Source organism: Lathyrus oleraceus, chromosome 2 (assembly GCF_024323335.1).
Source record: "Lathyrus oleraceus cultivar Zhongwan6 chromosome 2, CAAS_Psat_ZW6_1.0, whole genome shotgun sequence".
In the NCBI taxonomy this organism is placed as follows: Eukaryota; Viridiplantae; Streptophyta; class Magnoliopsida; order Fabales; family Fabaceae; genus Lathyrus; species Lathyrus oleraceus.
The window spans coordinates 315,636,762-315,659,774 of NC_066580.1; the positions used below are offsets into that span (position 1 = coordinate 315,636,762).

General features: G+C 39.2%; 1 protein-coding gene across 1 annotated transcript; it reads right to left on the reverse strand.

Moving 5' to 3' along the window:
- Positions 1-21,052: 21,052 nt before the first annotated feature.
- On the reverse strand, positions 21,053-22,531 carry LOC127123024 (uncharacterized). The gene is made up of 3 exons (XM_051053291.1): positions 22,075-22,531; positions 21,543-21,981; positions 21,053-21,461 (listed from the first exon to the last, which is right to left on the reverse strand). The coding sequence occupies exons 1-3, from the start codon at positions 22,529-22,531 to the stop codon at positions 21,053-21,055; spliced, it is 1,305 nt and encodes a 434-aa protein (XP_050909248.1).
- Positions 22,532-23,013: the final 482 nt, after the last annotated feature.

The window sequence follows — 23,013 nt, forward strand, 5'->3', positions numbered from 1 at the left end:
ACTCTTCTCCATACCGGCCAAAGATGAACGGCGCCGTGGAAGCTGCTAATAAGAATATCAAGAAGATCATACAAAAGATGACAGTAACATACAAAGACTGGCATGAGATGTTACCGTTTGCTCTCCATGGTTATCTCACTTCAGTGCGCACTTCGACAGGGGCAACTCCTTTCTCCTTAGTCTATGGAATGGAAGCCGTCTTACCAGTGGAAGTTCAGATTCCCTCTCTAAGGATCATGAAAGAGGCGGGCTTAGATGAAGATGAATGGATTCAAACTCGACTCGATCAAATAAACTTGATTGATGAGAAGAGACTTGCGGCTGTTTGTCATGGGCAGATATACCAGAAGCGCATGACCCAGGCATTTAACAAAAAGGTCAAGAGACAGATGTATCAAATTGGCAACTTGGTAATAAAGCGTATCATTCTACCACAAGGCGATCCCAGAGGCAAATGGACTCCCACATACGAAGGGCCATTTGTAGTTAAGAAGGTATTCTCTGGTGGAGCCATGATACTTGCTACGATGGATGGCGAAGATTTCCCGCATCCTGTGAACGCGGACATAGTTAAAAAATACTACGCATAAAAGAGACCCGCTAGGTCGACGTATCTAGGCAAAAGTAAGGGCATCCCGGCGAACCAAAAGGGTTCGGGCAAAAATTAGGGATAAACATATAAAAACGTACACCCGGCAAGTCGAAAACCTGAAAAGGCGGCTTGGGCAAAAAAGAGTATCCTGGTGGACTGAAAACCTGAAAAGGCGGTCCAGGCAAAAATTAGGGATTAAAGCGTAAGACTATGTCCCGTTCTCAGTCAGCTTCAACCAAGTTCCAAGGACTGAACAAGCCAATCACTTCTATCCGACAACAGGAGATGAGACGCTTGAAGACATAATGACAGTAGTGGAATTAAAATCAATAGGACCTTTTCTGCATAGCTTTCTCTTTGTTTTCTTGACGATTTCCTCTTACTAGGATTTCTGTCTCCTTGTACACAAATTGCCTGTTTACAGGCCCTCTTTCAAAATCAATATAATTTCATTTCCAAAAAGATGCTTTTGTTTTACCTTTTCTGTTTTGTTTGCGTAAACGTCCATTGATTTACTTTGAATTGATTTATGCATTTGAATATGATCAATGTTTACCAAAAATGCATGCCTAGAATAGTAATAGCAATTACTACACGACTTCAGGATCGAGGAGAAGGTCTAATCACGCTTCCCAATGAATCCGTTGCTAATTCGATTCCCCGGCAACGCCAATTATTCCCCAGAAGAAATTGGCATCACTAGACTGGTCATCTCTTCTACCCCCAGCCAGGCTCTGTTAAATATCTCTGCCATCAGATAAAAGTCAAATACCCCTAGCTAAGGAAGGGTCATCAATACAAATATCTCCGACCAGAAGACTGAGATTTATTTCCCCAGTAGAGTCCCCTGGAAGAACGTTTCAGACACATAGTGCATTCATTACATCATTTCACATCACATACCTACATACAATTTTCATTCCGCATCATATACATTACATCATTTCATAACATATACATGTATACAATGCTCTCATTTATTCCAGACGCATAATTCACTCATTACATCATTTCACAGCACACGCATGCATACAACATTTGCATCTCATGCATCATGACATGGCATGAAGCTAACTTTATTTTTCAGGTTAATTATCCTCTTGATACAATCAAAACAAAGGTCCATTCAGACGGACAGCTTTATCAATTACATTCAGGATTCAACTACATCTTTCAGATATACTCCATGTCAACATTCATTCTGACATCCTCCTAACGATGGCATCTATAAGTTCATCCCAGACATTTATCGCAAATACAACATACACAAATACTATCAGATTCAGCCTAACGTACGGTTCGTTCTGATTCAGCCCAACATATGACTCCTTCAACTCAGATACGATCTAGCGTACGATCCATTCTGACCTTCAACAACTCAAATACGGTCTAATGTACGATCCAGTTAGACCTTCATCTCCTCAGATGCTACCTAGTGTATGGTACATTTCTGAAGTGTAGTCTAGCATATGACTACCCCCTTTTATCATCAGATTCAGCCTAATGGACGACTCATTCTGCTCAGATACGGTCTAATGTACGACCCAGTTAGACCTTCATCTCCTCAGATGCTACCTAGTGTACGGTACATTTCTGAAGTGTAGTCTAGCATATGACTACCCCCTTTTATCATCAGATTCAGCCTAATGGACGGCTCATTCTGCTTAGATACGGTCTAATGTACGACCCAGTTAGACCTTCATCTCCTCAGATGCTACCTAGTGTACGGTACATTTCTGAAGTGTAGTCTAGCATACGACTACCCCCTTTTATCATCAGATCCAGCCTAACGGACGGCTCGTTCTGCTCAGAGACGGTCTAATGTACGACCCAGTTAGACCTTCATTCCCTCAGATGCTACCTAGTGTATGGTACATTTCTGAAGTGTAGTCTAGCATACGACTACCCCTTTTCGTCATCAGATCCAGCCTAACGGACGGCTCGTTCTGCTCAGAGACGGTCTAGCGTACGACCCATTTGGATGTTCATTCCCTCAGATGCTACCTAGCATACATACATCTTTGAAGTGTAGTCTAGCGTATGACTATCCCTTTCATCCTCAGATGCAGCCTGACATGCCACAACTCCAACACGGTCTAACGTACGACCCATTTGGACCTTCAACTCAGATACGATCTGGCGTACGATCCATTCTGATTTTTCATCCTCAGCGAAGTCATCCGCCCAATGAACAACTCACTCTGGTATTCAGATGCGGTCTAGCGTATGATCCATTATGATCCCTTATCCCCAGCAGCGTATAACACACTCTGACTCCCCAACGAAGTCGACAGCATAATGGATAACTCACTATACGGGCTAGCGTATGACCCGGTACGACATCCATGTCTTCAGATATCGTCTAATGTACGACGCACTCTGAAGCTCTCATCATCAAATTCCCTGGATGGCATCTTTAAGCCCATCTCCATCAAGACTAGCTCCTGATTGACAAGCGCAAATTTTTTGGGCATTCTAGTGTTCAATAATCTTTCACCTCCAAACCACGAATGGCATACATGCCATCCTAACTCCCTCGGTTCAAGAATATTGAACAGGGGCAGCTGTCATACCCCAAAATTTGCCCATTAATATTTCAAGACATTTTTCAGGGCACTCCGACTCATTTTTATGACACTGATCTTAAAGGAACAAAGGCCCAGCTCACGAGTGGCCCAATCCAGAAAATGGCCCAAACTGGCCTGCTCGCTAGGCGAGCAAATCCTTCGCCTAGCGAACGTTCGCTGCACGCTCGCCTAGCGAACGTTCGCTACACGCTCGCCTAGCGAAGCTGGCAGACATCAGAATTTTCGGGCTTCATTCTGAGCCCATTAGGTCACAACAAGAGCATTATAAATAGCCAAGCTTCAGTCACGAAAAGGAACAGGGGAAGACGGACGGAAACCCTGGCACAGAAACCCTGGAGGCTACTTTAGAGAGTTCCGAGTGAAGAAACCCTGAAGGCCGCTCCTCCGCTCCGAAGCTACCGCCGCCCAACTCCATCCGATGCCAAAAGCGATCAGTCTCTTCAACATAGCAGCTTAGTTGCAAGCAGGTTTGCGTATCACTATTGTTTTATACTTTTAATCGGTAATCTCTATATACATAAAGCATCATGATTGAAGTTTCGAATATGTAATTTGATTTCACATGCGAATTTAAATATGCTTGAATATCATGAATGTTTGTCCATGCTATTCCTGTAATCAAGTGCCATACAAGTTCAGGTTTCCGGAGGTCATGCTGCTGTCAAACTCCAAACCCGTGGCCGCTCGCTAGCATATCGCTAAGCGAGCCTGTAGCGAGCATTCGCCGAGCCTTCGCCAGGCGAAGCAGAGGCGAACGGGACAGTGGCTGCTTTGTTTCTTTTCTATTATGCCTTATGTCTATCTAACCAAGATTTATTATAATTCTGCATCATTTGGCCTGAGATTATGACTGTTGTGTTGTAGTGCAATTTTCAATTATACTTTACTTTGATGCTCTAACCCGTGTGCTGAATTGTGTAAAGGTTCACATATTCCCGAGGAAATGGCCGGCTAGGTATTCCACTTTATGTGTGGGATACCCTTATGGAGATTCACCCTGAATTACTCAATTGATTTTAATGTATTAATTTCATGGTGAAGATCCACCCTAATGGCTTAATTGATCTTAATGTATTGATTTTAATATGGACCTAATTACTTAATCGACTACGGCTATCTAATTAATTGTAAAACTTTGCCTTTTAATATGCGATCTTGGACCTCTCTTTTGTTACCTTACGATTACGGTATTATGGTCATGTCCCGCGAATATGGGGATACACTTAGCAAAGACCCTTCGATTAAATCATCATAAAATAAATCATAGTCCCTCGGATGTTGCCTTCGAATATATGATTTCGTCCCTCGATGACCCTTCGGTGTAGCCTACGGTTAAATGATGATCGTCCCTTCGAATGCTAAGGTATCCTTACAACTGTTGCCTTCAATGACCTATCGATGACCCTACGATGACCCGTAAACATCCAAAGGGTAAAATTACTTACTTCTCAATAGTAAGGACAGTTTTACCCTCATAAGGATAGGAAACGTTCATAACGACCTTAGGAAGGTATAACTCTCAATTGCTGGATCATAACCTAAAACATTTCCCACCCCTCACACTTTGCAAATCCTAGAAAATCACCACTTGGTATACATTCATACTAGAATCATTACCAAGTTACATTTTTCTAAACCGTTTTCAAAATCAAACGAGATAAATACTTTGTATACATTCATACGAGAATCATTACAAAGTTAAACTCTCTTTTCGAAACATTTTTAAACAATTCACCAACACTTTTCAGACAAAAATATAAGTGATCCAGCAATTAAGAGCCCATGGATAACCATGGATACAAAGGGTGCTAATACCTTCCCTTTGTATAATGTACCTCCCAAACCCAAAATCTATTGAGGTCTTTCCTGTTCTTTTCCACCTTTCCTTATTGGATAAAAGAAAAGTCGGTGGCGACTCTTGCTATCCGCGACATTGCGATAAAAAGCAAAATACCCCAAGTCAGTTCACCGTATGACAATGATATTTTTGGTTGTGTTTATGTAACATATTTAATGCATTCGTGTTAAATATTCTAATGTAGGGAAATGTTTGCTCTCTATTTCTAACACTTCAATGTCATCAAGTTGCACATAAATGAAAATTTATTTGACATAATTAATTTTCAGAATAGAAAATCTTTGTATCAACATAAATGCTTTGACTTCTTTTTTCCTTCCTGGTTTTACTAACAATATATGCAGTTACTAGGATACCTAAATACTCAATGGTATGAAGCTCAAGTCAAATTTTGAGTACATAGTCACATATGTGGTCTCAAAACTCTAGTGGTTCATAACTAAGTGCTTATGATAAATTCATGGAAAATGTCAACTTACTTCCTCTGACTAATATTACAAAACTTGAGGATGTAATGATCTATTTACCAAAATTTCTTCCTTGAAATATTGACTTTTTTCCACTATGTCAATGGTATAATATTTTATTTTTACTTGTGATTTATTGCAGTTGACTTTCTGTGTCACAGTTGCTACGAGTGACAAGCTAAAATCCTCTAAATTCGATTGGTACTATAAGGTATTCCATAAGTGTCCCAAAGTAGCCAAAGGAGATATAACACTTTTTACATGCTCTGATGACCATAGCACAAAGACTAAAATTTATAGGTGTTATTTTTAATTAATATATTTCTCAATGTCTATACTGCTTTTGAGCCTTATACTACTTTGATTTATCCATTTTAGTTGAAGAAAACATGATTATTTATTGTCTTATATCAATAATTGTTAATTATACTGCTTTTGAGCCTTATACTGCTTTATCCAGATCACGCTACCTATATGTTTTCTTACAAAATTGCAATTCCCATAATTCTATAAAAAATGCATGTATATTCAACATGATTATTTATTGTCTTATATCAGTAACTGTTATCAACATATAAAAATTTCAAGTGTCAAAAAGAAGGAAAATATTTCTCGACATCAATTATCAAGAGATATCTCAAAAGGATCAAATATGAATTAAGTTATTGAATTACAATGATGGAATTAGACTTTGATAATGATGTTAAAGGGTACATAATGCAATTCATTTTGTAACATTGTTAGATGCTCATAAAATCATATTTCTATTCATCCGTTAAAAAGTCTCTAAAGCCTACATGCATCAATACTTTGCAAACCAAATTGTTTTCAAACTCATTTTTCAAGGTGTAACGGTTACACCAACCGGTTACAATTTTATTTTTTCTGATTTTTTTGAAAACTGGTCAAGGTGTAACGGTTTGTTTACCAGTGATTTCTGATAAACAACCGCTAGTCTTCCAATATTATATATTTTGGTAACTTACAGGATCGACTAGATTGATCCTAGGACATGTGTCTCAAGAACTATTATTACGGTGATTTGACTCATGGTTAAGTTTGTTTCTGGTTTATGAACAGCGAAAAGTGTTTTGACAACAATTCTAAACGAAATTTATGATTTTATGAATAAAGAGTAAATGACGATAACTTTGTAGGAAAGGGTTTTTTAAAGATAACGAAAGTACTTGGAAAAGGTGAAGATAAGTGACTTGAAGTAAATGTTTTAAGTTTTGAGAAAGTACTGGAAATGAAAACTTGACGAAATGTAAATGCAAAGGTAAAAATGATGATAAAATACTGAAAATAAGGGCAATTCGACAGAAGAAAAGACAGTGAATAATTTTAATTTAAATAACTTGCATGAAATAGATAACATGAACGAAATTATGGTGTTCTTCATACATACATTTTTAGCATAAAACTCTTTTCTCTCGCTCTGGTACTTTGAGTATTTTTGTGAATTTTCGTATATCTGTTTGAACACCTCTGAAATCTAAAACTAAGACCCCTATTTATAACAATTCGACCCTAACGGCCTCTACACAGATGACTGCCACGTTCGACATTTTCAAGCGTTGCATGTCTCAGATGTTTCCACGTGTTGGTCTGACGAAACTGCTTTGTTTAAATTTCAAATACTTCCCGCTTGAAGCTTCGAATCTGTCAAAACGCCTATGTCGAAGAGAACTTTGTGGAGATCTAAAAAATCTTCTAATTCTCAGGCTTCGATAAGAAAGATTTGTTTACCCAAGAAAAGAATTCAACAAATAGCTTTGACACATCCATTTTTTATTTATTCTCCAAAACGTAACACTTCCAAAGAACTTCAACTATTTGTCGAAATCTCTAGTTAACAAATTGCCCCCAATAAATGTCTATTTCGAATCAATGTAGAAATGGGCATTTTTTGTAATCACCAGATTTCGACCAGAGACCTTTCATAGACCTAAAAGTCCATATTTGTCAGTTAATCATGATTTACTTTTTCAAAATGTCTCATCAAAACGTGTGCGCAGTTATTTGTCATCATGAATTTCAACTTCCAAGAATAATGAACAGTAATCCATGTACCCTTTTCTCAGAAAAATCACCACGTGGCCCACTACCCTAGCAAGGTGTAACCAATCAGCTTCGTAGGTTAATACTATAAAAGCTCACTTGTCACTTCTTTCTTCCCTTTTACGAAAATCTTCATCTTCAACCTAAGTTCATCTTCTAAAACTTCTCTGAAAACGTTTTTTCTTCCCTAAAACCCTAATCCTTCAAAATCTCCACAAAAAAACCCATAACAATGTCTTCTGATAAACAGAAAAAGCAATCAAAGAACATCAAAGGTGTTGGATCCTCAAAAAGTTCTGCTTCTCAGAACATTCCAACTAGCACAACCATAACTGTTGGGGATCGGGAGTACATCACTTTTCCAAAACTTATTAAAGAACAGAAAGCAATTTTTGCTTCTCAGGTAATGATTCCTTCCTTACTTTCTGGAAATGTTTTAGGGTTTTTAGGCCCATTAGTCTCTGAAGATCATTTAGAGAAATGTGTGAAGTTTTTTCCCTGTTATCATACTACCAAAACCATAGCCAATAAAACCGTTTCCTCCAGAAATAATGAGGATTCAGTCCAAAGAGAGGCTTTTCAACTGGATTTTATCACTGATAGTTTCATACCCTTTCGGTCTTGTCCAACTCTAGACAAATCCTATCTAGCTTGGTTAACGAAAGTTGAGAAAAAGAAAGCTTCATTTTGGAAAGAATTTGGTATTTTTGACCTGATTCAGATGTCGAAGTTGGGGTTTAGTTACTGCCAGCCTTTATTATTATCCAGCCTATATTTCTGGGATAGCACATATAATACCTTTCATCTCCCTTGTGGAATGATGACTCCTACGCTTTTCGACGTAGCTGCCATATCTGGACTTCCTCTGACAGGAGAAACCTTCGACCCCTACCAAGACTGCGAAAACTTGATTGACTTCAACGTCAAGAACGCTTCGTTCAGTACTTATATTAATTTGTATCACGCTGATGGGGAAGAAGTTCCTGACATAGAACATATAGCATTCTTAGGTATATGGTTGTCCAAGTTCTTCTTTTGTTGTAAATCTCTGCAAGTTGCAAAGAGATTTTTAACACTCGCTAACCAATTGCATGTTGGTCGAAGAGTGTGTTTAAGTGAACTCTTATTGGCTAGTGTGTATGAAAGTCTAGGATCGGCTAGTGCCAAGTTAAAGGAGTATGAAGCTGGTACCAACTTATTACTATTTGGGCCTTATTGGCTTCTTCAATTGTGGCTCAATGCCACTTTCGAATCCTTTTTGCCAACACAAGGAAACATTGATGAAAGTGCCCCAGAGATAATAAATCGAAGCATTGAGGGCACCAGACTCCTTCAACTGACTCTAGTTGATGATGTTGATAACTTACAAACTTCCCTCACCAAATACACCTTGATGTTCTCGAAGCGTCACCATTTCTTTCCTTCGATGGCTCCTTTTGCCAGTCGAACCCATGGTCCTTCCTGGTTCACTGCTTTGCTCGAAGATGCTGTGAAGAACGCCAACACAGAGATCAAAGATATATGGCGTGCCTTTCTCTTCCCAAGGCTGCTTGTTTCTAGGATCCTGCCAGTAAAGAGCCATGTGTGTCTGTTGGCTTATCAACCTAATTTTGTCTCTCGACAATTTGGGTTGTGTCAACTTATTCATGTTTCTTTATTCAATCGAAAGCACGAGATCTGCTGTGCAGGGACTGAATGAATCACTCGAGACATTGCAATCCACGAAGAATTCCATGCAAACTTTGTTGAATTCCAATTAATAGCCTACCAACCGTTCTTCTACTCCACCAATGGTTTTGCCACTTGGTGGACAGATTTCTATTCCAAGAATATGTTTTCTACTGCTGAAATCAAAGAACGTCTAACGAAGGCCTTTTCATCTTTGCAGGAAAATATCCACAAGGTTAAGCTTACTCACTCTGAAGAAATCCAAGCATTCTAAAAGTACTTTGAAACTGTCTATGACCCAACGGACCTTGTTCGAACCATTTATGACGCAGCGCCAATTTTAAAAGAGAAATTTGAAAAGCAAATTGCCAAAAGAAAATCTCTCAAAGCTGTAAAACCTGAATTTAAATATGATTTGGCCTTTGAGTGCGAACCACCCAAATTTCCAAATTTATCCAGTGCAGATTTTGCTTTGTCATTTTTCCCCCTTACCCAAATTGGTTCATATGTGGGGACATTTTTAACATACTAAAAAATGACCAACAAAAACCTGCTAAAAGAGTAGTTGCAACCAAACATACCTTAGACAATTTCAAAGGCTTTCTTCACTTTGACTTAGCTGCAGTGAGAATTACTTCTCCGACATGTGAAGGTGTGGAATGTTTGGATTTCATGGTTTTTACAACTCCCTTTCGTCTTTTTGCCAATCTTTTAAACATTTGCATGTTTCGACTAACTTACATTCTTCTTTAGCTATCGAAAGGAAGGTGGCGAAGAAATAGAAGCTTGTGGCGAAAGCTAGTTCGAATACTGCTTCTAAGCCAACTACCTCTTCAAGCCAGGGAGTGCCTTCTGGTGCTGCTCCAGAAAAAATGTAGAAGAGTTCAAAGGTATTACATCAAATAACTTCTTTATCTCTTTCATATTTTTCTAACTATTTATAATTTTCTTTTTCAGGGTAGTCACAAGCCTCCTTTGACGCCCAAGAAAAGAAAAGTATCCACTGCTAATGCAATTCTTGTCGAAGATGATGAAGAAGATACTCCTCCAACTCCACTTAAGAAAAAGCAAAAAAAGAATAAGGCAACAGTTGCCTCTTACTAAACAAATAAACAACAAGGTGTCGAAACCAACATTCTCCCTCCTCCTCCAAAGGAAACTCAATCCCAGCCCTCTGGTGGCGCAGCGCTGGAGCACATTGGGAGTGTAACACCCCTTTTTCCACCCCAAATTATTTAGCATATAATTAGAGTAAATAAGCACGCATATAAAGAAAAGGGCGTCACATCGACGTTTTCGAAACTTAAAACTTTTCAAAAACCAACAATACACCTGGTCATTCAAAATAACACATTTCACTCATCATGAGTATTCAAGCAATATGCGTTCGCAGCAGAAAATAAAGAATACTCATGTATTTCATAGAATGATTCATGTCCCATACCATGATCATCATAATCACTTCAAAATAAAATAAAACAATCAATGACATAAAGCATGTCAAAATAAGATACGAGTTCAATACCACTAATCTACCCAGTGTTACATGACCAGAGCATTGACTCATTACCAAACTTCAAACTAAATACGGAACTCTCCAGCTAATCTTGAGCGAGCTACCATCCACCTACTCCAGCAATACTACTCTATAGTATCTGCACGATACCCATGTAAAGGTAACATTCAAACAGAAAGAGTGAGAATTTCAAATCATTATGAAATAGCATAATAAGGCACAATGAATTGAAACACAATTTAAGAATTCATCACACTTGGTATAATTATATCAATGATATTAACAGACAATCACTCCACATAATTCAAATGTACATCACACTCACATCAATACACACATTCAATGATCACATAACTATAGACGAATCAATGCAAGACAATGTGACTCTATGCATGTGGTACCGCAATGTGAACTCAAAGTTTCACCGCTTTCCGATTCAATATCTAGAATCCAAGCCACGCTCCAGATCCGGACAAGACCAAAGCCTACGTCTATTTCCAATGAAGGATCACCGCTTAATACTACGCCTAATCCCAATCAAGGATTAACGTCTGCTACGTCTGTTTCCAATTAAGGATCACCGCTTAATACTACGCCTGATTCCAATCAAGAATCAACGTCTGCTACGTCTGTTTCCAATAAAGGATCACCGCTTGACCATGCTATGAATGAATTCACACATACCAACACATATGCAATTAAGATCTTCTATACCGTCTTAACATCCCACATATCACCATAACTCATAATTGGTACATATACATATTCATCATCACACATCATCTACTATTTCATATACACATCCATAACCATAAATCATTCACAATTCAATAATGGTATACATACACATTCATACAATATTTTATTCTCATCATGATAAAATTTATGGCATTTATAAATCACATAATATCTTATAACCTGGAACAATAATAATAATCATTTACATTATCTTTAGTCATGTTATTTCACAATCAAACATATCAACCATGTTTAACACCCATCAAAATAAAATTCATAGAATTTGTAAGACGCATAATACACTATAATATGATATCATAATAATAGCCTTTTCCATTATCTTACCAATGCATCCGTCCGCATTCAAAACGGAGCTATAATGCTTAATTAAATCATTAATCTATCTTAATCAAGATTTAGATTAATATTTATTCATTGCATAAGTATTCAACAACAACCTCTCTAGCCTAGTGGTAAGGCATGTACAGTTCCAGGGAGTTCCTGGGTTCGAACCCCACTGGTGACAAATTCTGTACAGATGGATCCGCAATGTACTTCCTCAACTGAGACACATGGAATACATCATGAAGATTAGAAAGTGATGGTGGTAATGCAATCCGATATGCCACTTCACCTATCCTCTCGGAAATCTGATAAGGACCAATGAAACGCGGCGTCAACTTACGTAACTTCAAAGCTCTACCAACACCCGTTATTGGCGTAACTCGAAGAAACACATGCTCGTCTTTCTCAAACTCAAGAGCTTTCCTCCTCTTATCATGATAACTCTTTTGACGACTCTGAGAAGCCTTCATCTTCCCTTGAATCATCTTAATCTTATCTGTAGTCTCCTGAATCAACTCGGGTCCAACCACAGTACTCTCTCCCGATTCGTACCAACATAAAGGAGTTCTACACCTTCTGCCATAAAGAGCTTCAAAAGGTGCCATTCCAATACTCTAATGGAAACTGTTATTATATGTAAACTCAATCAAAGGCAAGAAACTATCCCAATTTCCTCCTTGTTCCAAAACACAAGACCTCAAAAGATCTTCCAGTGACTGAATAGTCCTCTCCGTTTGACCATCAGTTTGCGGATGATATGCTGAACTCAAACGCAACTTCGTACCCAAAGCTCTTTGCAACCCTTCCCAAAATCTCGAAGTGAACCTCGGACCTCTATCCGAAACAATACTCGACGGTATACCATGAAAACACACAATCCTCTCGATGTACAACTTAGCAAGTCTCTCCATCGAATAATCCATTCTCATCGGAATAAAATGAGCACACTTCGTCAGCCTGTCCACAACAACCCAAATCGCCTCACAATTACTCGATGTTCTTGGTAAGCCCGAAACAAAATCCATAGAGATACTATCCCACTTCCACTCGGGAATAGATAACGATTGCATCAAACCAGACGACTTTTGATGTTCAATCTTTGACTTTTGACAAGTCAAACATGAATACACAAATTCCGCTACATCCTTCTTCATACCTTGCCACCAAAACATCTTCCTCAAGTCTTGATACATCTTAGTAGCACCAGGATGAATACTCAGACCACTTCTATGCCCTTCCTCAAGAATCCTCTTTCTCAAATCCATAACATCCGGAACACAAACTCGATCATGACATCTCATGATACCGTTCTCATCAATCCGAAAGTTACCACCTTTACCTTGGTTAATCAATGTCATAACATCGACTAACTTCAAATCTGACTTCTGACCTTCTCTAATCTCGTCAAGAATGCCACACGTAAGCTTTAACATCCCAAGCTTAACACACGAAGACGTCGCTTCACAAACCAAACTCAAATCTCTAAATTGCTCCAACAATTCAAACTCCCGCATCATCAACATAGACATATGCAATGACTTCCTACTCAATGCATCGGCTACAACATTCGCCTTCCCAGGATGATAATTCAAACCAAAATCATAATCCTTCAAGAATTCCAACCATCTCCTTTGCCTCATATTCAATTCTTTCTGATCGAACAAGTACTTCAAACTCTTGTGATCACTAAACACATCAAACCTCGATCCAAACAAGTAATGTCTCCAAAGCTTTAACACAAACACAACGGCAGCCAACTCTAAATCATGCGTCGGATAATTCTTCTCATGAACTTTGAGTTGCCTTGAAGCATAAGCTACCACTTGCCCTTTTTGCATCAGAACACCTCCCAAACCCAACAAAGAAGCATCACAATACACAACGAAGGTTTCTAACGGATCCGGTAAAATCAAAATAGGAGTCGTGGTCAATCTTCTCTTAAGCTCTTGAAAATTCGCAGTTTTAGCATAATTTAATCATCACAATTCAAGAGTATTTATCAAAACCTAATAATTCCAAACCATGCCAATTAAGGATTTCAACCTAAATCATGTTCCTACCCATTAACCCAATCATACTAACCCACAATGATAAGGATTTCACCCCTTACCTTGTCAATCTGATGGAACCCTTATCTCCTCTTTACGTTCCCTCTCCTCTTTCTCTATTGCCTTCGGTGCTCAAGTGAATTATGATTCTCACTTCCTTACCTCTTACTATTTATAATGGTATTCTAGTTGGGCTTAAATCATTTAATTTAATCACTAGGCCCAAAATGCCTAATATTCAAATACCTCTATTTAATTTAAATAATTAACCACTCACTATGCGACCAAGTTAATTAATTAATAATTCACTTATTTAATTATTTCTCATAACCGCTAGTTAATGAATTAATACACCAATTAATTAATTAACACTCCACATAATTAAATTAAAAAAATATAATAATATTAAATACTTAAAAAAAATGGGCTGTTACAGGGAGCAATGCTTCTGACCCTGAGGCTCAACAGGTAGACTTCGACCTTGAGTGTTTTATCTTTCGACAAACTCATACTTTATTCTAACACTTTGTTTTCAGGACAAACCTACCACTCCCCTCATTTCTACCACCAATCAGAGTGATCCTTCGAGCGGCATGAATCCATCTCCTCCTCTGACAATCAGCGGGTGTCCAAAGCAAAGGATCTTCTACTGGAGCCCAAAATCTCGAAGCAGATAACGCCCAGAACGAACAAGAAACCTCTTCTCCTGGTGAAGATGGTAAAAGAGATTTAAAGCACGTTAACGAGAAGGACTCAGCAGAGAAAGAAGATTCTAAGGATACTCCCAGTAATTCTCCTGCAAGAGTTGTGTTCCCTTCAGATGATGCTGATGAGGATGATCAGGATTCTGATGAGATTGAGGGGTACTTTCAGGAAGATGAAGACATGAATGTGGGAGAAGCTGATCCTGAAGGAAATCAAACTGGAACTGGTGACGCCAACATCGACACGGTCCCAAATCCAATTAAAGTTCGACCATCCATCATCCAGACTTCGCCTATATCGCTTACTGAGAAGGAGAAAAAAGCTTTAAAACAAAATGATCCCCTCAAGTATGTAAGGTTAATGATGGCTCAAAGAGAATCTTCTTCAGAGCAAAGCATTTCTGGAGCTTCGACCCATTCTGGTGCTAGTGCAAACGAAGCATCACATGACGAACTCCTTCAGCAGGTGAAGAAGGCAGTTTTTGATGTAGATCTCTTTGAAGAATTAAGGAATAATATGGAAGCGAGCTTTAGCATAAAGAAGCTGATAAGCAAGATTAACATCACTACTTGCCCCACTGATATAGCTGAAGCCCTTATCGACATTCAGAACCTCATTGATCAAGTCTGTGCTGAATACCGTAGGGAGGTGGATGCTAAAGCAAAGCTTCTATCAACTGAAAATGCTTAAGCCACTGAGTTTGACAATGCCCTTTGAACTTCACAAGCTTCTGAGGAGTTAGCCGCTTCCAGAAAATCAGCCCAAGCAGAATTTGACACTTATACTGCTTCGATACGACTCTGGGAATCTCATATTGCAGAATTGCAGAAGAAGATTTCTGATGCTAAGGCGAAGCAGGCTGCTATCCAAGGCTTAGATAATACTTAAGCTGATGATCTGGCGAAGCAAAGCGTAGATCACGTCGAAAAGGCTACTGCTATGAATGAAGATATTGCACGCCTCAGAGGGGTTCAAGCTGTTGTTCAGTACAAGATTGGCTTGGCGAAGAAAAAGTATGATCGGATGAGGGCCACTATTCCTTTTTGATTTCCACCTGTATTTTTTCTATTTGACTCTTGTTCATTTGTAATTTGATTAAGACGAAAACCATTTTGGCAAAGTTTGGAGTTTAAATATCTTCACCATTTTGGCCATGATAGTAAGGCTTACTATGTTATTAAGATTTTAACTTCATGCACAAATGGTTTATACTTCTTTAAGTATTTCCCATTTACTTTTAGGATTTTTCGATCCTCTGTTAATTCTTCTATTTCGTATGCATTATTTTAAAAGGATTTTAAAATTCGAAAATGTCCTTCCCAATGTGGAGACCATTTTCCTAATGCTTTATTCTTTTGATCCATAGGTAATATAACTTTCCAAACTAAATCATTCGTAGTGAAGGTTTTACCTTTGACCCTCTTATTGTATGCCCTTGCTACCCTCTCCTTCTGTCTTCTTAATACTTCTAACGCATGCAACCTTTCTTCGTCCAAATCCACCAGCTCATTTATCATCATTTCCCAGTATAAGTTAGATGGAATTTCTCCTTGTCTTTGGATTCTCACTGATTTCAAGTAGATTTCGACAGGTAATACTGCATCATGTCCAAATGTAAGCTGGAAAGGTGTAGTGTTAGTAGCTTCTTTATGGGAGGTTCGACAAGCCCAAAGTGCTTGATCTAAAGTTTTGTGCCAATTTTTTGGCTTCTTCCCTATATGCTTTTTGATTAAACCAATTATTACTTCATTGGCTGCTTCGACTTGCCCATTGGCTTAAGCATAATAGGGTGTGGATGTTAATAATTTGAAACACATCTCCTTTGCAAACTCTTGCATCTTTCGACCAGTAAAAACGGGTCCTTGATTTGTTGTTATACTTTCTGGGATTCCAAATCTATATAATATTTGCCTTTGAATGAATTCGATAACAGTTTCTTAATCCACATTTACTAAAGGTACTGCTTCGACCCATTTAGTGAAATAGTCAATTCCTACAAGTATGTACCTTTGACCTTTGGATGAATTGGGTCGAATTTCCCCAATTAGATCTAATGCCCACCCTCTGAAAGGCTAAGGCTTAATAATTGTATGAAGCTCACTTGCATGAGCATGTTGAATTCCTACATGTATTTGACATTCTTGGCAACCCTTAGCAAACTCTATACAATCTTTTAACATGGTGGGCCAATACATTTCATATCTGAAAAACAACCATTTCATCTTATGGCCTGCCTGGTGTGCTCCACAGGCTCCACTATGTACACTAGATAATGCCAAGTAAGCTTCGTTTTCTCCTAAACATTTCAACAGGATCCCTTCAAGGGTTTTCTTGAATAATTCATTCCCCATTAAAACATAAGATAAAGCCCTGTACTTGGTTTTTCTTTCTGTATCTATCAAAGGGTCCTTAAGATAATTAATAATTGGATTCCTCCAATCTGTATCTATTAAGGTATCAATGGACAGTACTTCAAACTCCTCTTTGTTAGCATATCCTAACTGAGTGCTTTCCAAATTTGTCGGAGACAATCTGGCAGCCATTGCCTTTCCTCTTACTTCGAAAAGTTCTTCTAGCTTCCCTTTTGAAATTCTATACCCTGACGCTATTTGTGCTAAGTTATTAGCTTCTTGGTTTTTTATTCTAGGGACATGTTTTATGTCGATATATTCGAATTTTTTGAGTAACCTATTTGCAATGACGGAGTACATAATCAAATTTTATTTTATACATTTGTACTCCTTCGTCAGTTGCTTGATTACTAATTCTGAGTCTCCTTTAATTTCGACCCTAGTTGCCCCCAATTCCAACAAAGCCTCAAGTCCCACAATAAGGGCTTCATATTTTGTTTCGTTGTTAGAACAAAGAGGGCCTTCAATTCTATATTTGAGTTTTATTGGAATTCCGTCAAGAGAAATTAACATGATCCCAACCCCACTTCCATCCTTATGAGTGGAACCGTCGAGGAATAATCTCCAAGGTTTCAACTCAACTTGAAGTTGAGGATTTTCGACCACCGCATGGTCTACAGTAAAGTATGATACTATTTGTCCCTTCATTTCCCTTAAGGGCATAAAGGTTAAAGAGTATTCAGTGAGTGCTAAAGCCCATTTGCCAATTCGACTGTGCATTATTGGCTTAGATAACATATACTTGATGACATCAAAATGTGAAGAGACGTATAAATCAATAGGTTTTATATAATACTTGAGTTTAGTACAAGAGAAATGCAAACAAAGACACAACTTTTCTATTGAAGTGTATCTAGTTTCTGTATCATTTAAAACCCTACTAAGATGATAAATGGATCTTTCAACACCATCTTCATTCTCTTGTGCCAACATGCTACCTATGGTAGTGGCGGAAGCTGATATATACAGTCTCATGGGCTTCTTTCCACATGGTGGTGCCAAGATAGGAGGATTCGTCAGATAATGTTTGATCTTGTCGAATGCCTTTTGATGTTCGTCATTCCATTCGAACTTCCCTTGTTTCAGGCGTAGGAGGGGAGAGAAGGCTTGAGTTCGACCACTTAAGTTTGAGATGAATCTTCTTAGGAAGTTTATCTTTCCTAATAATGATTGCAATTCTTTCTTGGTTGATGGTGCTTTGGTCTCCATAATAGCCTTCGTCTTATTCTGATTGATTTCTATCCCCTTTTTATGGACCACAAAGCCCAGAAAATCTCCATCCTGCACAAAGAATGCACACTTAAGAGGATTCATTTTTAAGCCATGTTTTCTCATTCTTTCGAATGATTGGCTGAGATGGGTTAGATAATCTTCATATGACGTAGATTTTATCACAATATCATCTATGTACACTTGCATAAATGTCTCTATATAATCATGAAATATAGAATTCATTGCTCGCTGGTATGTTTCCCCAGCGTTTTTTAGACCAAAGGGCATAACTATCCACTCATAAGTGCCTATTGCCCCTGGACATTGAAAGGCTGTTTTAGAAACATCCTCTTCTGCAATGAAAATCTGGTTATAGCCAGAATATCCATCAAGCATGCTGAGATATTCATAGCCTGCAGCTGAGTCAACCAGCAACTCTGCCACAGGCATTGGATACTCATCTTTAGGAGTTGTTGCATTTAGATCACGAAAATCTATACACACTCGCAAAGAGCCATTTTTCTTGATAACAGGAACTATATTTGCAATCCAATCGACATACCTTGTGGTCCTAATGAAATTGCATCGAAGAAGTCTTTCGACCTCTTTTTTGATCTTTGAAAGGATCTCTGGGGAGAATCTCCTTGGAGTCTTCTTGATGGGCTTCTTGCCATCCTTGATAGGTAGCTTTAATTCGACCAAGTCCCTCTTCAAACCGGGCATCTCGTCGTAGTCCCAAGCAAAACAATCTTTGTTTTCTCTTAGCAATTCAATTACTCTTACTTTCAACTTGGGGTCTAATTTAGTGCTGATGTAGGTGATTCTTTTTGTACTCCCATTTCCGAGATCAATTTCTTCAAGAGGATCTTGCGCTAACATCTTCGCACTTGATGTTACTGGATCTTTTTCGAATCCTAGAGGCTCTTCGTAATAGATGACATCTAACCTCTGTTCTGCTAGTTTCACAGGCACCTGTTCGTCAGGGGGTTTTGGTTTAAAGTACTCCCCAGGTCCTGTATTATAGATTTCACCATATGTGGCTTTGTCAACCATGTTTGTTATCTCGGCTTCGAGAGTCGCTTGTCTTTTGTTCTCAGCCATGTAGGCCGAAGTCTTTTCGAAAAAAGAAGACTCAGGCATAATACAGGTCTTCATCCCAGCCTGTTGGTCGTATTTCAGATGATTCCCCTTCTTCTGGGTCTCCTGTAATTTCCATATCCCACTGAAAGCCATTGGGATGAAGAGTCAAGAAGTACAAAGCATTTTTATTTGGGGCGTAGCCTTCTTCAGCTGGGTGGCATGGTCCTATATGATCCAAGTTCCTGTCGAAGTTCTTCTTGTCTACATGGTTTACTTCTGCCATGAAGTAACTTTGGTCAGCTTCAACATTTTCTACCACACCATCTTCTCTCCAGATGGATATCCTCTGATGCATGGTCGAAGGAACTGCCCCTATTCCATGTATCCATTCTCTTCCTAGTAGTAAGTTGTAATTTGCCTTCACGGGTATTACCATGAACATTGTTGGTCTTGTGATTGATCCAAGAGTCAGATCCACTTGTATGACACCCAGAGTCTGTTTTATCTTACCCTCATAATTTGACAATACCATATTGTGAGGTTTGACATCAGTGTCGAACATACCTATCTTCTTTAACATGAATTGGGGCATCAAATTGACTGCTGCTCCTCCGTCCACCAGAACTTTATTCACCCCCACATGTCGAACTTTGGCCCTAATGTATAGGGGCTTGAGGTGACTCTGCATCCCTTGGTGAGGCCTTTCAAAAAGAGCGTTCTTCTCTTCGACAGCGCCACTGTTGAGAACATAGTAACACACTAGTTTATGCTTCGCCATCTCCATAGCATCCGCTTCCTCATTATCTTCAACCTCCGTCTCCTGGTTATATTCGTATGGTAGAACTGAGACTACATTGCAATTCATATTAACAGAAGACACTCCGTCGGACTCGAAGTCGTCAGTGAGCATTTCCTCCTCTCTTACTTGTTCCTTCTGAACTTTCTGACTTTTGTTTTCATCTAGAAACAACTTCCTTCCTACAGGTGGTTTGGTCGAATTCGTGACATTTGGGGGAACCTTGACGCTGTTGGATTCTCCAGTCTCTTTTGGATTCATCTCTCTTTCAACCTTCCTCAACCTCTGATGTCTTCTCCACTGGGATCTTGACATAGGATTCTTTCCTTTGTAGTTCTCTAGCCTGATAGCCTCTCTCTTAGATGCCTGGAACTGTTTTCTATAAGCCAAAGAGGTTCTTCCTCCATCCTCAAAACTTCTCCACTTTCCTTTCTTCGACCCCGCTTGAGTCCATTTGTCCTCAAGGACTTCTGCTGGCAGTTTAAACATAACATTTTTTGCCCTTGGGTAAGGGATGTCTGGCCTCCTAGGTTCTCCCCTCTTGTCGAGATATACATATTTGGGTTATCTCCATGTCCGTCCCAACCTTGGTTAGATGGGATTCTTTCGAACGCTTCAGTTAATTCTCCGTTGTACACTGCCCCACACCTGGGACACATCAAGCATTCTGTTTCGTACTTGTAACAACACATAATAAAACCAAGAAGGCTTTCTCCTGATGTGGGATACACCTTCTGTAATTGGCTTTCCTTCCTCCAGTTTCTCTCAGTCTTTGTTCGTTGCCATCTTTCATAATCCTCAGCCACCCTTCGACATATTCTGATGCTGCACCTTGGGCACAACAACATGTCAGAATTTCTTTTGTGACATCTCCAAAGGTATTCACGTAGGCTTTCGTTGGTTTTGGGATAGCCAAACTGCATCCCCTCTTGCTCCATCTTCAGACATTTCTCCACTTCCTCCATTTCTAGAGGGGTTGTTTCAGATCCACCATGTTGACACCTAGACTGGCGCCATCAGTGATTGAAATTTCCTCGAATTTCTTCCTAAGGTCCTCAGTAGCCTCAGTTGCTTTCTCCTTGAGACCTTCAGTGGCCCTTGGTTCGATGTTAGCACCCTGTTTACCTTTGACAGGGATTCCAAAGGGAACATCGTGATTTAGGCCATCAGTAGCCTGCTTTCCATCTAGCGCATAGCCTTCAGTTCCTGTTGCCTTTACAGCCTCCATTTCCCCTACGTCAATCATGTTGATTTCGACAGGTTCAGCATAATTTGTATCAGCAATGTTGAGGGGATCAGCGTCAACCTTCATCTGGTTTTTTCCTTTGTCAGCGAACTTGAGGCGGCCATCCCTAATTGCATTCTGAATAAGATCCCTGAAAAGAAAGCATTGTGAGGTTTTATGGCCTAAAAAAATGTGATATTTACAAAAGCCTCTTTTCTTTCATTGTTCTAACGGAGGAATTTTGGTATTAGGAGGCACTATCATTTGGCCATCTTTTACTAATAAATCGAAGATCTCGTCACATTTGGTAACATGAAATGTGTAAGTCTTTTTAGGAAATCTATCATTCTTTTCAGCTTCGATAGGGTTCCTGCCATTCGAAGGTGTAAGTAATTTGTAGGCATAAGGTGGTGCTTCTTTTAATTCAGCCAAATCTACTTCGAATTCCTCAAGACCATAAGGGTCATCAGAGATTTCAGACTCCCCGTCTTCGAATTCGACATAAGCAACCCTCTCTTTCTTATAATTCTTATTCGCTCTGGCCTTTTTAGATTTAAGCGTTCGACCTGTCAAACCCTGTCTGCTAATTGGGCCATATCTCTTAGATGCTGGGTATCTAACTTTTTCCTGATGGAATAGTCTAAACCTCCAGCGGCCATTTCGACCAACTCCTGTTCAAGCACTATCGTAAAACATCTAGATTTCAACAAACGGAACCTATTCAGATAATCATCTATAGGTTCGGTGAATTTTTCTTTTGATACTGGCTAATTCCTTAAGACTTATCTTAGTTTGGCCCATGTAGAATTGTTCATGAAACAATCTTTCCAAATGAGGCCAAGCATCTATGGAATTTGGTGGCAAAGTTGTAAACCACGTGAAGGCGTTCTTTGTTAAAGAACTGGGGAAATATTTCATTCTTAGGTTCTCACTGTTCACCAAATCCCCTGCCTCAATCATATATCTGGCTATGTGTTCTATAGTGGATTCACTAGTGTCCCCTGAGAATTTGGTAAACTTAGGGATTTTACAACCCCTTGGTACTTCTGTTTGTAGGACATATTCTGATAAAGGAGAGGAATAATTTGGTCGTTGAAGTCCTGTATTCAGACCATTCTGGGCCATGATTCTCTCTATCATACTAGTTAAGTCATTTTCCATCATGTTTTCCCGCTTGACCCTATGAATTACTTCGTCTGCATCCTGGTCTCTATTAACCATTATCACTCTCCTAGGTTGTTCTTCAGGGACTTCCCGTTAAATTGGTTGTTGTTCCAATCTTGCCCCCATGACCCTTTCGTCAGGCGCTTGCCTTGGTGGTCGAACCTAATCTATAGTTGGTTCTTCTCCCTGGATTATAACCTGGTTTGGCCTGCGTCGAACAGAAGACTGTGGAGCGCCTAGGAAATCTGTTATGCGTCCCATCTGTGCTGACAGTTGTTGGTATGTTTGGGCATTGTCAGTGTTAGTCCTATTTACATTCTGTATCAGGGGAGAAAAATGGTATTCATTTCTCCGACCAGAACTCTTACCATATCATGGTTACTGGCATCCATTTGTTGTCTAAAGGCTTCCTGGTTATTCGTTGTAAGGGTAGGTAATATGGTGGGGACTCCTTGTGATTGGGTGTTTCGACCTACATGGTTCATGCCAGTGCCAAAATTTTGAATTGGCGAAATAACCGTATTATGTGGTTGAGTATA

Coding starts and splice junctions, on each gene's coding strand:
- LOC127123024 (XM_051053291.1), bottom strand. CDS start 22,531: ATGGTTAATAGAGACCAGGATGCAGACGAAGTAATTCATAGGGTCAAG. Junction 21,982..22,074: donor AAGTCTTAAGGAATTAGCCA/GTATCAAAAGAA, acceptor GTGCTTGAACAG/GAGTTGGTCGAAATGGCCGC. Junction 21,462..21,542: donor CCTAATACCAAAATTCCTCC/GTTAGAACAATG, acceptor CTTTCTTTTCAG/GGATCTTATTCAGAATGCAA.